General features: G+C 36.7%; 1 protein-coding gene across 2 annotated transcripts in view; it reads left to right on the top strand.

Annotated features, from left to right (window-relative positions):
* Positions 1-15,064, top strand: part of AK5 (adenylate kinase 5) — a 98,951-nt gene that overhangs the window by 31,631 nt on the left and 52,256 nt on the right. For both annotated transcript variants that reach the window (XM_058029752.1, XM_058029754.1), the window contains exon 6: positions 3,405-3,596. In XM_058029752.1, coding sequence (XP_057885735.1) covers positions 3,405-3,596 — 192 coding nt within the window. The remainder of the gene's footprint in view (positions 1-3,404; positions 3,597-15,064) is intronic.

Below are 15,064 nucleotides of genomic sequence, written 5' to 3'. Positions count from 1 at the left end.
ATTATCCTCATTGTACAATTAGAAAAAAAAATAAAGAAATTAAGCCCACTGTGCCCAGGGTGTGTTTTCCTGTTTTCTTAAACAGTAAGTGACTTCTGCAGGCAGTGCAGTTTGTGGGAGCTAAAAGCAGATGAGAACTTGCACACCTGATGGAGCCATGGTGGCACTTGGATCCTTCCCTTCCTGTGGGAAGTTTCTTTAGAGAACTGACATTGATTGTGGTAAGCTGCACTCTCATGTTTGTGTGAGGCAGAAGGAGACCCTCTTCCTTCAGGGCTGATAATTTCATGAGTGATCTCTTTATCTTAGGTACTCTCTATAAGATTTGATGCTGTATGTGAAGTCTTGTGGTGCACAAAAGCTCCAGCCCTTCCTTTGGGGAGGTCTGGTGTCACTTCACAGCTGTGAAGTGTGGGGCTGTCCTGAGTGGGGGCTGTCCTGAAGTGCTGAGCATTGAAAGTGAGGCCAGCTATTGCGTGGAACATCTGAAGATTTCTTGCCATCTTCCTGCCACTATTATTAGGATACACAGAAATGGAAGTACTGAATAAAACTACTCACTTGTATAAACTCCTTTTGTCCTCCACTTTACTAGATCCCTGATTGCCAGTTGTAATTTCTGAATCCCTGTGTAATGTATGTTAGGAAGCTTCAATCAGCTGGATATCCACACAGGGACTTGAGATGTCTCTGTGCTCAGTCTGCTGCAAGGTACATCAGCCATTCCCTTTCATCAGACAGTGTTCCATGGCTAACAGGCTTTGAAATCTGTAGCGTTTTCTTTCAGAACCTATCTGTGTCATAATTTGGGGGGTTTTAGTACTGTATGCTTTTTGAATTTCTAAATTCCTCATTATTTTTCTATTACTAGTGAAGCAACCTTAATTTAACCAAGCTACTTTTAATAATGTCCATATTGCATGAAAGTCTTACGCAGAAACTTACTTTCATAGTGTTTTATGTGAATAATTATGTGCCTTAAAGCTATTCTGTGGTAGTAAAATTAACTTTCATAATTAATTAATTCCATGAACAGACTAACTCTGTTTATGATAGTCTGAAAAAGGAAGGGAAAGTTACTCTGGTTTTGTTGACGTTGAGGTACATGTGGTAGAAGTAAGAAAGAGCTTCTTTCCCACTGGAAATTATTCTAAAAAAACAGGTTATAAGGTTAATTGTTTCAAAATCTAATAGATACTCATAAATAATTACCAGAACTATTATCTTTGTAGTTTGTGTGCTCATGTCTCCAATCATCTACAATGTGTGTAAAAAATAATTTGATTTTCATTTAACCCCTATTTAATTTTCTGTAATGATAAAGAGGCCACCATCTTTCTTGCTAGTGCTGATTTTCAGACTGTTCTTTACTGTTTAATATGGCTCTGCTTTTTCACCACTTTCTGCTTCCTCATATCCATATGCTTCTCTGTCAGCAGCCTCATTTGTAAAGGCTAATGACCACCACCTCAGGCTGGAGAAGTTGTATTGGTTTCTTTTGACTTCCTAAGAACCTTTTTGTACTCAGCCTGACAGTAAAAAAGGCCAGACCATACTTCATGTTGTAGTCTCTCAAATGACAGAAACACAGTTGAGAAGGGATTTTGTGTTTTAAACTTAGTTACTAATTTTCCAGATTGTCCACATAGGAACTTTTGACTATTCAGGCTAGAAATATGGTTTGTCTTGATGCAATTTAACATCATTGGGTAGAGAGACCTAGACAGAGAGACCAGAATATTAATTGGTTTGTTCTGGCCCTCAATAACAATATAACAACTATATAATTAACATAAAGATATGAATCAGTTACTACTTACACCATAGTAGTTAGAATACATGTAGATGTTTTTGTGATACTAGTGTACAGCTCAAATTTGACTTTCAAATTTGCATTGCATCAAGCTGAACAAAGACAAAATTATTCTGCAGATAGAAAACATAATGAGAAAAATGTCTGTTTAACAGTCTTGAGCATCCAAAATTGTTGGCATTGTAACTAGATTATGTCATTTCTAGAATAGGAAGCCACTGATTTTTTAGTTAAAATTAAAGTATGAAGTTTTTTGTTCGGGTAAGTAAAACCAGCAGAAATGACTTTGTGCTTGTATGTGAGAAAAAATAAGTCCTTTCTAATCTGTAATCAGATAAAAACATGAACTGTTTTCATCTTAAATGCTGCTTACAGAGAATTCTAATATGTTTTAAAAGACAGCACTAAGCTAGTGAAAACTTTAGGGAGAAGTAGATGTCTTTGCAGCAACCAGATGGAGGAAAGAACAAAATCAGATGTTATGAATAAAGTTTATATACATTTATAGCCACATTGTAAAAATCCTGCAAATTCAGATGTCTGAGTGACTTTTGGGTGAGAGGAAGCAGTCTCAGGTTGCACCAGGGGAGGCTTAGATTGAATATTAGGAAAAATTGCTTTATGGAAAGGATTGTCAAGCATTGGAGCAGGGAAATGATTGAGCCACCATCCTTGGAAGTATTTAACAGATGTGTGGAGATTTCTGAGGATCAGTAGAGGTTTCTGGTTTTTCACCATAGGTACTAAGTAGCAGTGACCTCCAAAGATTGCCTGTGAACATTTAGCTGTATTCCTAAGAAAGTGGGTCCGTCACCCCTTTCCCCACATCAAGTACCAGAGATATCTCTTCTTTAAATGTTTGATAACATCTTATAAATAAGATTTGACTAGGAAAGAGCTAGAGTTCAAAATTTTTTCTTTATTTCATTGCTACAAGGCTTTAGCTACTGAACCACAGTGCAGGGATGGATGTGACACATACCAGTGCTCACCACACTGACTGAAAAGGATAGGGCAAATTAAAACCCTTCTGGCTGTCTTACCCAACCTCTTGAAAAGTGCACTGAAGTTTTAGAGAGATTTTGAGAAATAGATAATGTGTTATAAGAAATTGGGGCTCTTGGAACAGGTCTGTTTTCACCTGGTCCTTACCATCACACAGTGGCTGCTGGATTTTAAATACCACCTTACTTAAAGAGTTTCCAGATGGAAACCATGCATCCATTTTCCTGCAGAGTATGAGATATCTATATTTTGCTCTTTCAAAAAAAATTTAGGTAGGGGAGACATCTGGTAATGAAAATGATGAATATAGCCTAGAGAAGGTTTTTGCTGTGAAGTAAAATTTTTTCATTAACTTTTTCCTTACATATCAGGTGAAACAAGTTGACTAACCTCCACATAAGATCAACAAGCCCCTCCTTAAACCTGCAAACTTTCTGTAAAAAAACTAACAGAAAATTAATGACTACATCAAGTTCCAACTTACGCAAATGTAACATATCTGAGCCTCACATAATAATGGAATTTCTGAGTCCTGTAGTGCTGAATAATCAACTTAATCAAACTTCTTGAATTACTCTTTCCACAGATCTGTACCCCAGATTTGGTGGTGTTTCTGGCATGTTCCAGTCAAAGGCTGAAAGAAAGGTTACTGAAGCGTGCGGAGCAGCAAGGGAGACCTGATGATAACCTGAAAGCCACTCAAAGAAGACTAATGAATTTCAAGCAGAATGCAATCCCACTGGTTAAATATTTCCAGGAAAAAGGGCTGATTATCACAGTAAGTCCTTTAGTGTATGTCTCCAAAACCTTAATTGTTGGGGCTGTACTTGGCTTCTTGTAGTTTTTGCTTTAAGACAGGCTAGACAAGTCTGATTCAGTTTTAAGTTAATAGCATGCCTACTTAAGTGATTAATGAAGACAACTAATTCATTGAGCAGTTAACAGCAGTTGAATTATTGGCATGTTCCAAGTTACAGACTGTGTCTGGTTGCAATAACACACAGAACTTGGTACCACATGTGGTATGGGAGCACAGATGTTTCTTTTCCTTTGATAACTTAAGTAGTTCACATTGGTATGTGCTCCTCACAGCAAATGTGACTAATTTTCTGTGCTGGTCAGACTCATGACAGGTTAAAGCATCCTTAATTGCAAAGTCATCAATTAATATTAATAGCCTTAATTATGTACTTCAGCATCTTTCTGAATTTCAAGATGAAAATTCCAGTAAATTACTACATTAGCTTCTCCAGGGAGTATGTGCTCTGGGTTAAGCATTTTGATTAACTTGTCTTTGAAGGATGAGAGAACTAAGATTCTTGCAAGTTTTTTTTTATTGTTGAGGAAGTGTGTATTTTATAGTGATGCTCCTATAGCCTTTACAAGTGCTCTTATGGAATGTGTTTCTAGCTCTTCAGGAAATATGTGCCTTTGTGCATAAAGCGTGTGGGGCATCTGGATAGAATTGCATTTCTGTAATGGGACCTGTAAAACAGAAGATTTTGTTCTTAAGGAGGTTTCATCTACTTTTTATCTCTGTTTCTTGAGAGTCCTGACAATAATTTAAATTGCAGTGTTCACCTTAGATATCTTCTTTTCTTTTTGAAGAAAGTAGATGTTTATGATGGGTATGGAAGTGACAGCATGGAATATAAAGATTAAATTACTACAGCACAAAGGAAACAGCATATACAGAAAATATTGCACTTATTCATGCTACTTCCCTAGAGAAGGAGGAAGGAAGAAAGAAAGAAAGAAAATAGCATTCATCCTGCTGCTAATAATGCTGAACCTGGGAAGACACTGGAATACTATGCAGATAAGAGCAGTGTAAGAACTAGAACAGCATAAAATAGAATTACAGTAGCCTGATTCCCAGAGGAGTGAATCCTTGAGGCAATGTCAGACAAGGTCAACACTGACTAGAAGGAAATAAAAAGATTTACATTTTTCTTAAATCCCTACCTGCACCTTATCACTGCTGTTTAAAGCTGTAAATCTCAGACACTTGTAGCCAGCATCACGATTCTACTCAGGGGAGAGAAGCAGGGCCATTTGTCTTATGGGATGTTATAATTTTAGAATCACAGCTCATATTTTATACATCTACTCAATAAATATGTTGTTCTTCATCAATAACAGACCAAAAAAGAAAAGAAAAATTCACTGAAATATCACTGAATATTATTAATATGCAGGCATTATATATATAATTATAATCTACTGTTAGACACTTTATGAGCAAGAAATAAAAATCTAAATTCCCAGAGAAGATTCATTTTCATGCTCCAACAGTTATTTCATACTGCTTTTAACATACTTTAGTTAATAGAATTGAGAGTCACATTCTTCATTTCAGCTCTTACTGGTTAGGTTTCTTTGGTGTAAGTGTTCCCCTTCATTTTTTTATTTTTTTTTTTCACATGATCTGTAATAATTTGCTACAGTACCCAGGTTGTTCTGGTTTGGTGCTCTGTATGCCTTATGTTCTCAGTCTCTGCCTGGTACCTGCTCTCACAGTCTGATCCTGATTTCTGTTTTTAAGGAAAGGGGTGAGGCTCCCACCTACGATACTTCTAAGAAATAGGGAAATGCAGCTCTGTCCTTTCTGAAAAACTCTCTCTTTGAGATAATGATATGTAAAGTTCATTATAATTAACAGAAGTAAATATGTGATATTTTCATGAACACACAGTCTGTGTTTAAAATTCATTTTAACAATCTGTCAGTAATCTAACAAATGAGAACCTGACTTAACTCAAATTTAAATTCAGAAGTTACCAAGAGTATAACAACACAATATTGGACAGGGAGTATGTAAATAGATGCATATGCTGCCATTTACTGTTTCAGGAACTTTTAACAAATGTTAAAACATTATGTATTGTTTACCTAGAAAATAACTGCACACAAATTACCTGGTGGTGATGGGGAGATACTAGTTTGATTAAGTTGTAAGAGGGAGGACATGTAGGTACATAGGTGACCTCAAGTACTCTAATGTTCAGCAGAGAACTTCAGTTCTGGACACAGATTTCCAAATCTCCAATTTATGTGGACTGTAATCCACTATAGATAATGATGTAGTTCTCGGAGAGGAGATCACTGGTTGCAAAAATTTTTTGGCCAACAGTTATTAAATCTGCTCTCAGAGAGCTTAGCTGTTCTTTGTAGAACATATCTCTTGGTCTAGACAGAAAAAAGTTTGCAGAGCTCATTGTTGTAGCAGTAGAAGTTTCTCTGACTGGAGGCGGGATTTGGTCCAGTCTGCCTCATTGACAGTGAATCTACATAATCCTAGAGCTGCAATGTCAACCTTGATACATTAATAAGTCTGTGTGCATTTAAGGGGAAAAAATAAAAGACTGGCTGTAGTGAGACAAAAAGACTAAACATTAAAGAAGACTCTGGTCCTTATTTAAACAGCCAGAACAAGACAGCATCCCATGGTATCCAGGAAATCCGGATTTCTCTGATATCTTCATTGTTCCACTTGTCCTTTTAGGGAATTTGCCATGCTTATGAAAACATTAAAATGACATTCAGATTAGTCAGAGAAGTAAAGAGAACCCAGAAAAAGTAGCTGAAGCTGGAAATGGATTCTGAGCACAAATTTAGAAGTTAAACAGTTGCGGGTGAGGGAAGTAGCTGTCTGCTCTCATAAGCATCAAACAGGCCTAATGGCTGTCAACTGTCACAGAAAAATTCCCCATGGAACTGTGTTATATAAATTGTTTCTCTTATTTTGGTTAAAAAAAGAGTTTTACTATAGAACTTGCACACTGACATGAACTTTATTTAAAGGCTGTGACTTATCAAAATGCTGCTGAAGATACAGTTTATTTCTAAAGTTTCTCTGTTATCATACAGCTGCCCAACTTGAGATGCTGGTTTGGGCTTTTTATTTGTTTGCTTCTGAATGCTGATTCCAAAAGACTTGCACTTACTCATTCTTCATTTAATTTTAAGCCTATCCCTAGAGAAATGTGGATCCTGCCATCCTTTAAGCAGCTCCCAAGGTCTATTCAAATCTCACTGATAGCAAACTCTTCTGAAAGGCTTCATAGGAACTCTCACCCTGCTTTCCAGGTCCTAATGGTAGCCTCTGCCAGGCAAGTCTTCCAAACCAGAATCCAGCTCAGAGAATCTTCTCCTCAGTGGAGGAACATGCATTTGGTTTGGCAGAGCACAGGATGAGTAGATGCCTTTGTTTTGCCGGTGCCGATATTTGCGCGCATCTGTTCAGCCTTTGCATTAAACAATCATTAAAAAGAGAATTTTAAAAATCCCACTGCTCCTTCCCTGGAGTGCTGCTAGGAATAGGGACTGTTAGCCACCACCTCCCCCGTGTGCTCTCACCTCCCTGCTGCAGGCTCAGAATCTCATTTACGTGCCATCTGATGCCTGGATCTTGCGTCCTCGGCTGCAAAGTGATACAGACTTGGCAGGAATGGTTTCCCTCAAATGTAGCCCCATTGGTATCTGAACGTGGCCGTTCTCCCCACAGGTCACAGATGGGGATTTGAACTGCTTTGTTTTCTAGAGGAAACTGAGCTGAGATTTCCTATTAATTGGCCCAATGCCAACAAAATATTTTCAGAAACCTCTCAGTAGTTTTAAAAATACAGCAGCCATAAGCAGTCTTTAATGAAAATTTTTTATGTGTTTTTAACCTGACTACTACATAGGATCTTCAGAGTATTTCTGGCTTCTTGGGCATGACCAAGTAGACATGCAAAGAGGAGCCCAGACAGTCTGGAGCATCTGGAGCAAACCTTCAATGTTTTAGGACCTTTTCAAATTAAACAAGGAATGTAGGCAGCTGTTTGTGGGAACCTTGAGACCACAAGTTTTGTTTGAGATTCAGGAGTCTCCCTCTGTTGTATTGTATGGTAAATCTTTATCTAGCTCCATGAATGTATATGGTTATATAATAATTTTAAAATTTATGTAGAGGGAAAATTAGAGGTGGGATGGGAAATAAGGACAATCACATATTCATTTTTTGTGATTCAAAGCAGTGAAAGGTAAGCTGAAGCCTAAAACAAGTAACCAGAGCTTTGCAGTCACAGAAAGTCACTGAAAATTAAGGTTTTTCTGCGTCTCTTCTATATTTGACAGCCCTTCTGCAGAAAAACTGGGCTAAGAGCAAGAACCTGGAGCTGTTTCCTGTGAAACTGCTGAACTAGAGATCAAGTTTCCCATGTTCTAATCACTGTTTGGTTTTACACTGCGTCTCAGCATTATTTATGTGTTACTGTTTTGCCAGATTTTGAGGAACATACAAAGAAGGTCCATAAATGAATTTTATCTAGAAATGAGTGTAAACAAACTGTTTGTAAATATATGCACATTTTATATGGGAATGATAGATGAGTAATTTGTGCATATATAGAAGCATGTACACCATAAACACTTCCAAGTTTCAAAATATTTTCAGTCTCCCATTTTATGCTTTATGTCAACAAGTATATCAGACATACCAATGTCTGCCAGAGAATGACCAAGGATGGAAACTTGCCATCTGTGTACATAGAAGCATGCAGAGAAAACTTGAGGGCAGAAATTCTTTGCTGAGGTGAATAGTATCAGTGCAATACTATGTTCTCTTCTAACTTTGGAAGTATGATAATTTAAACAGCAACCAGCTATTTGAAACCTGCCCTGCCTTTTGTACACCCAGTGACTTGAATGAAGCAGATGACTTTGGAAAAAAAAAAGAAACAAACTTTGACCAGTCTGGCTATAGAATTAGACAGTGATGAGTGCATGGGCCAAGCTGATTTAGGAACTCCAGAAAGAGAGAGGGAATGTTGGCTTTGACAACCATACTATCCCAGATTTTATCCATTTCTGGCACTGTGAAAGCTGATACATGTTTAAAATTAACAGACCGTTTTTTACAGATCTGAAACTAAAACTGAGATAAGTAATTAAGCCAAGTTATCATGCAGAGGAATGAACTGTAGGAGATGTTTAAAATAACATGTCCTAAATATTCTTCAAGTTATTTTAAACAGTTCATCTTAAGGTAATTAAGCTGTGTCCTTTGGGTAAATAGCAGCTTCTCATTTTGTTCTTGTAGTTAAAGTGATGCTTAAAGAAGATTAATTTTTCTTATTTAGATGAGATATATTAAGAAACTAGATTGGAAAAAATATCTCTTCTCTGAGAAGACCTTTTGTATTGAATCAGGAATATTTATCATGCATAAGCAAATTTTCCTATCCTGAACCACAGCTGATTTTGTGAACATCCAGCTGAAAAACCAAAGCTGCATTTCAGCCGTGCATTGCTGTAAACAATAAAAACCAATTTCTTACCCAAAGTTCCATTAGTGATTTCCAGCTCTAATTGCCACCAGTGGATATTTCCACCAGTGAAAAATTCATCGTCAGTGACTTCATGATTTTATGGCAAAGCCACTCTGTTGCCATTTGGTGGAGAAAATTTGCATATTAGCTCATGAAAGTTGCTACTTCAGTAGAATCAAGACAGTCTTTCAGCTCTCATACTCACAGTCCTATAAAAATGTTACTACATCTGATAGCTTGTGCTCTACAGTCCCAGTGTTTAACATCCTTATTTTCTGAATCTATCATTGCTTATAGCATCTAAGTTGCTGTCATTAGCTGTTGTTAGCTCTTTCTATTTCCTTATGCAAGTGGCAACTGAACGTTTTTTCTGCCATAGTATTCTCAGCTTTGATTCAAAGGGCAAAATGAGACTGAGTGAACTGGCCTCTAGTAATCCAATCTAGTACCATTCAGGGATTATTTGAGCATTTGCTCCTGTTCTTTCTTTCCTGTAGATGTACCCTGAAAGAGAGTGAGACCTAAAATGTTTTTGTGTTTTATTGTGTCATAAAGATACATGCATTCAGATTTGTGAATGCTCAGGTGTTGTAATGATGGAAGCCATTTAAGTGTCAGCAGAAAGTCTGATGCTCTTAACATTATGGGCTTACTCCTGTATTCTGGAGTCTTATTTAGGCTTAACAGGGTTAGCTGCAGCTACAGTGTTAGTGGAGAACTGAGAAAGCTGCAAAGTTACTCATCCATTGTGTGACTCAGGGTACACACTGCACTAGACAGCACTGAAGTGAGAACTACAGCCTTCCCCTAGGGCATTCTCCCCATTGCAGAATTTCCTTTTGAGCATTTCTGATAGCTGTTTGAAAGACTTTTTATTTTTTCTAATGCAGTTACAGAATATCTACCAAACAGTGCTTTGAAAAACTGTATGAAATGCTTCCTAATTAGGAAAACACCACTGTTGTGTCAACTCAGCATTTCACTGAAGTAATATATCCTTGCTCCTTACATTCTGATACTTACACATCAGAAAACAACTAATATGGCTATTTTGTGTTTCTTTTAACTGTGGTACATCATTTAGTATTAGCATGAACATCTTTGCACAGCATCACTTTTTACCATGTAGAAATAACCTAAATATTCCTGATTCAATACAAAAAGTCTTCGCAGAGAAGCGATATTTTTTCCAATCTACAGACTCTCTTGTGAATCTTGTGTGGTTTGTCTTTACTATAACTATATATGCCTCTGTATCCTTCAGCTCAGTTATCATCTTTATTACTTCCAGGGTTAACACTGGAATGTATCTTTCCATCTTACATAGTACTGCAGTTTGTTTCATTAATGGCCAGTGAATACAACTATGTGTTTACTTTGTTGTCACCATATCACATTCTGCAATTCAGCAATCTACTTAAATAATACATCAGGAAAAGAAGCCTCACAAGAACAGCTATAACACTGAAGTCAAAATTATTGTCATTTTCTGTGAAGGAAGAGCTGCTGTCCCCATTCTCAACTGTTCATCTCTTTTTGTGCCAACAGTCAGTCAAACCAGTCACAGTAAAAGAAATGAAGAATTAATGCACAAAATGTGACATCTTTTCACTGTAACTTGCTACGATCAGTTATTTATATCTAGGATTGTTCATAAATATGCTACCCCTTGATCAGTTTTGCTAAAAAAAATTGCTAAAACTACATTGTTTTTAGGAAAATCTTAACATTTCTTCGTTACGTACTCCACTGAATTTTACTTCCTGTCTTTAATCAGAATGTCAAATTGAAGCTCCACATTCATGTTTTCAATACCAGTACTTCAAAATTCTCTGCTCTGTATAGCATGCCAGGTCTCATCTTTTCTTGTATTATAACATCCATTGTATTTTGGTAACACTGTAGTTTTTCTAATGCCAAGGTCATCTCCCTCTCTTACCACTGCAAGATGCCAATTAGGCAATTTGAAAATATACTTTCCTAGGTTCCTGCCATGTTCCTAGGTTCCTTCTGGGCTTTTTTGGTCTGCTTTGTTGAAAAGAACAGACTTCTCTGTAAATGCAGAGTCCTTACTAAAAGGGAACCTAGAATGTGGGCAATACAGCTCTTGGTCAAGTTGCTTATTAAATGTATTGGTCCCTAAGACATTGGAAAAAAATATCCAGCAATCCTCTTGTGTCTGCACCTTACTGCAAGAATTTCACCTGATAGATTCTACATAATACAGATTCACATCACCCCAAGGCAGGTAATTTCTGTTTCTTTTGCAAGAACATTCTGTCTGCTCTCTGTCTGCCTCTGTGTTGCCTCAGTCTGCTGCAATGGCCATTACAGGTTTTGTGGGTACTTTAGCTTTCATCTCTGACCCTGTTCATGGGGTGCAAGACACAAATGAGCTCAGTTCCAGTACTGTGAACAGAGGGTTTTCTTCATTTATGCATTTCATGTTCCGTCATATCTCTTGATCTTTAGAAACAGGGTCAGGAGCCATGTGAATTCTGAAATGAGCTTGGTTTTAAGGACTATTCATTATATCCTTGAACTACAGCCAGGACACCACTCCTCAGAAAAATCAGTAAATTTAGTAGGGTAGCTGTAATAGAGAATTAGTTAAACAAATTTGGGTATTTTCTCATTGGTTAGGTCAGCACTTGGCAACAGAAACCATGTCAGTGTTTCTTGGGAAGATGCCCCTGCTGAAACCCTGAGCTTAACAACCACTTGTCTTAGTGGGAACTTTCGAAAGAATTTATTTCATAGCTTCTTGTTAAGGCTGCACAGCAGTTTGTTATAACCCCAATCTGGTAACATACTTTGTAAATATCAATTATATTTTGGGGTCAAAGGTTACAGTTGATATTTTTACATTGAGAAAATTTCAAGCAAAACTGCAAGATTCCCTTTTTCCCCATGAATTACACAAGCATGGGGACCTTTGCCAATTGGTTTAAAAAAAATGCCTCGGAAAAAGATTGACTAGAAGATAACAGATATTTGCCATATGAAACAAGGCCTAAATCTAACCTTTTTTGAGTACATGATTTGGCTTGAGGATGAAAAAGGACAAATAAAAAACTCTTAATCAGGAATAGAAGCTTGTGAGAACTTCTTCACTGGAGTATGGATGAGAACAAGCACACAGAGAGTGTCTCAGCCTTCTCCAGTGACTATATCTGTGTATCCAGAAAGCTGTGCTGCCCTGAGAGGAGGGTGTGCAGGGAACCTACTGGAAATGACATACAGGGAAGTACCAAGGGCCTCATTACACGAGGCAGAGGAGTGTTGAGCTAAATTAGCTGGTATGCAGCAGCGACTGCTTGCAGAGCCAGCAGCTAATGGGCTCTCTGCAGACTCCTGCTCCCACACTGCAGGGAGGAGGAGCCAGCAGCCCCCTCAGATCCACTGAAGGAAGGGCTCTTAAAGAAATGGGGGCTGTTCTGATCAGTGTAGAAGGGTCTGCAAGATCTTTTTTTTATGAAGTATTTGTATTTAGTCAGTTCCCCATGTCCCATGGCATAATTTCAATAGAGAGTAAGCTTTACAAATAATTAGGATCTGCCTCCAAATTATTTTTCTTCTATTTTAGCAGAGATTACTCTCAAAACTAATAGAATCAAATAAGAGATGACAGTTTTCTGGAAGTTTGGACACTGACTTCCAAAATCTTCTGGGAACTAGAACACTATAGTACAAACTATAGGAAATTTTGTTTCCTTTCTACAGTAATGGCTGTATAAAACATATTCATTGTTTGAATTACAGTTTCAGAAAACTAATTTTAAAAACTAGCATATCTGAACTGTCTTGAAAACTGTAAATCTTGTTGTTGGTTCTATAAATTATCACAAGTCCACTTTTAGATGGAGTGAGTATTGATAATTCCTCCTTAACATTTATCATGCCTATTGGAGAGGATGATGACCCATAGAGTGAAAAAAAAAAATTATCTTTGATATAATATTCTCTAAGAGTTACAAAAGCTAATAAGATTTAGGATCTGCAAAAGGAGATAATTGGAATTGTATTAGTGATTACTTATTAGGAGATTTTCGGTGGGAACCCATTTAAATATTTTTTTGTTAAAACATATTATTACTGTCAAATTATCCAAGTAATTTTATTCAAAATGAAAACAAAAACATTATAGAAGGAGAAAGGAACATTCAAAATATTTAGTTTTCTATCTCCCTACAGCTTAAACTACGTGGGAGAATAGGTACATAAAATTCCCCCAATCCCTTTCATATGCGAAAAAAAAAAAAAAAGGGATGTATTCACACTGTCTTTTTTTCCACTTTAAGTTCTTTCACTGCAAAGGTAAACAAACCTTCAATTTCTTTAATGCGTTATTTTTAATTAGAATTCTAACAGAAAAAAAGTGCAGTGGAAGATATCTTCATAAATGAAGGCTTAAAGATATCCAAGTAATCAAAACTAAACATCAAAAATCTTAATAATAAACTTGTTCTATCCCTACAAATTGCTTTTAGAACTTCTTACATTTGCTGAATATATTAACACAAAAGACTAAACTTCCTGTTTTCCAAGGTCTGTAAGTGCCAGGGTCCACAGCCTATGCCCTTCACTCTGGATCACATGAATGGTTTTAGTAATATTTTTATCAGTAGTAAAATTTTAATAATAAAGACAAACATAAATCACACATTCATTATCTTAAGGTAAATTAAAAACAACATATGGTTGCTAAATTTTCTAAATAGCTACTATTTCTAGTCACTGTTTGAGTCCCAGGCATTACTACAACACTGGGGAAGGTTGACAGAGGCAGACCTTCTGTGTACTTTTAGCTGGTTTATATTACAAAGACAAACACTTTGAATGCAATTAATTCTGTAATTTGTTGCCCATATTTTGCTGGGGTCCCAGTAGAAATTAATGCCACTATGTAGCTGCAAGATTGAACTTATTCAGGCAAAGCAATCAAGCATTGTAACAGCCAGAGCCACCCATACTAGCACAAGGCAGCAAATGGAAAAGTGGAAGCTTCACAGATTATTTCTTTTACCAGGTCACATTGAAAATAAACAAACAGTCTCAGAGTGAGGAGCAGCACCGTGTGTCTCACCCAACAGGAAACCAGAGCAGTGGTGAAGGAGCTGCCCTGATGCAAAGCTGTAGCCAAAACTATTTTAATACAGAGAAAATCCCCAATTACAAAATAATTACTGTTCAGTAAATGTAAACTAGTGGATTCTGGTTTAGAATATCAAAAGCTCTAATTTTCTGCATATATTGAAGGAAAAGTCAGTTATAGCAGTTTTTATAGATAATGTTATATGAATACTCAATATAGGTTGCTTAGCTTGCTTTTGCAATAAATTATTTATATGTTAACAATGTATTAATACTAACTATGGTATTAGACCCCAAGTATTGGAGTTTCAGGCATTCTGTAAAGTACTTAGCTCAAACAAACAGCCAGAAGAAAAGCTGTGAAATTCTAATAAAAGAAAGCTTACAGAGTCTTCATTTTGATCTTTCTTGGGTCTTTGTTTTCATTTTTCTCCTGCAACACACATTATTGTCACATTACATGCATTTTTTTTCCACATCCCTATCCCTTCTCAGATTTAATTTTCATAGTGAAGGTGATTTTTCTAATTTGTGCTTTCCAGTTTTCTGACCAGCTCATTGGCCATTCCCTGTGCCAAGACATTTCTTGGACATTTATAATGCTTTTAAAAATAAATTAATTTTATTAGTTAGGGCTTCAATAAAATTGTATTTCATTTAATAGCCTCTGGGAAGAAATATTGTCAAAAGCTTTAAAAAAGTTAAACAAATTATGTCAATCAGTTCCACTTCATCCACGTGTTTTATGATATTTAAAAAATGCTTTCAGCCTACATAATCATGTGGGATTTTGTCCTACATTTGTTTCCAAAAAATACATGCTGGATGCAAGAATGTC

This window comes from Melospiza georgiana, chromosome 9 (assembly GCF_028018845.1).
Source record: "Melospiza georgiana isolate bMelGeo1 chromosome 9, bMelGeo1.pri, whole genome shotgun sequence".
Classification (NCBI taxonomy): Eukaryota; Metazoa; Chordata; class Aves; order Passeriformes; family Passerellidae; genus Melospiza; species Melospiza georgiana.
This window is presented reverse-complemented; position numbering and strand designations above follow the sequence as displayed.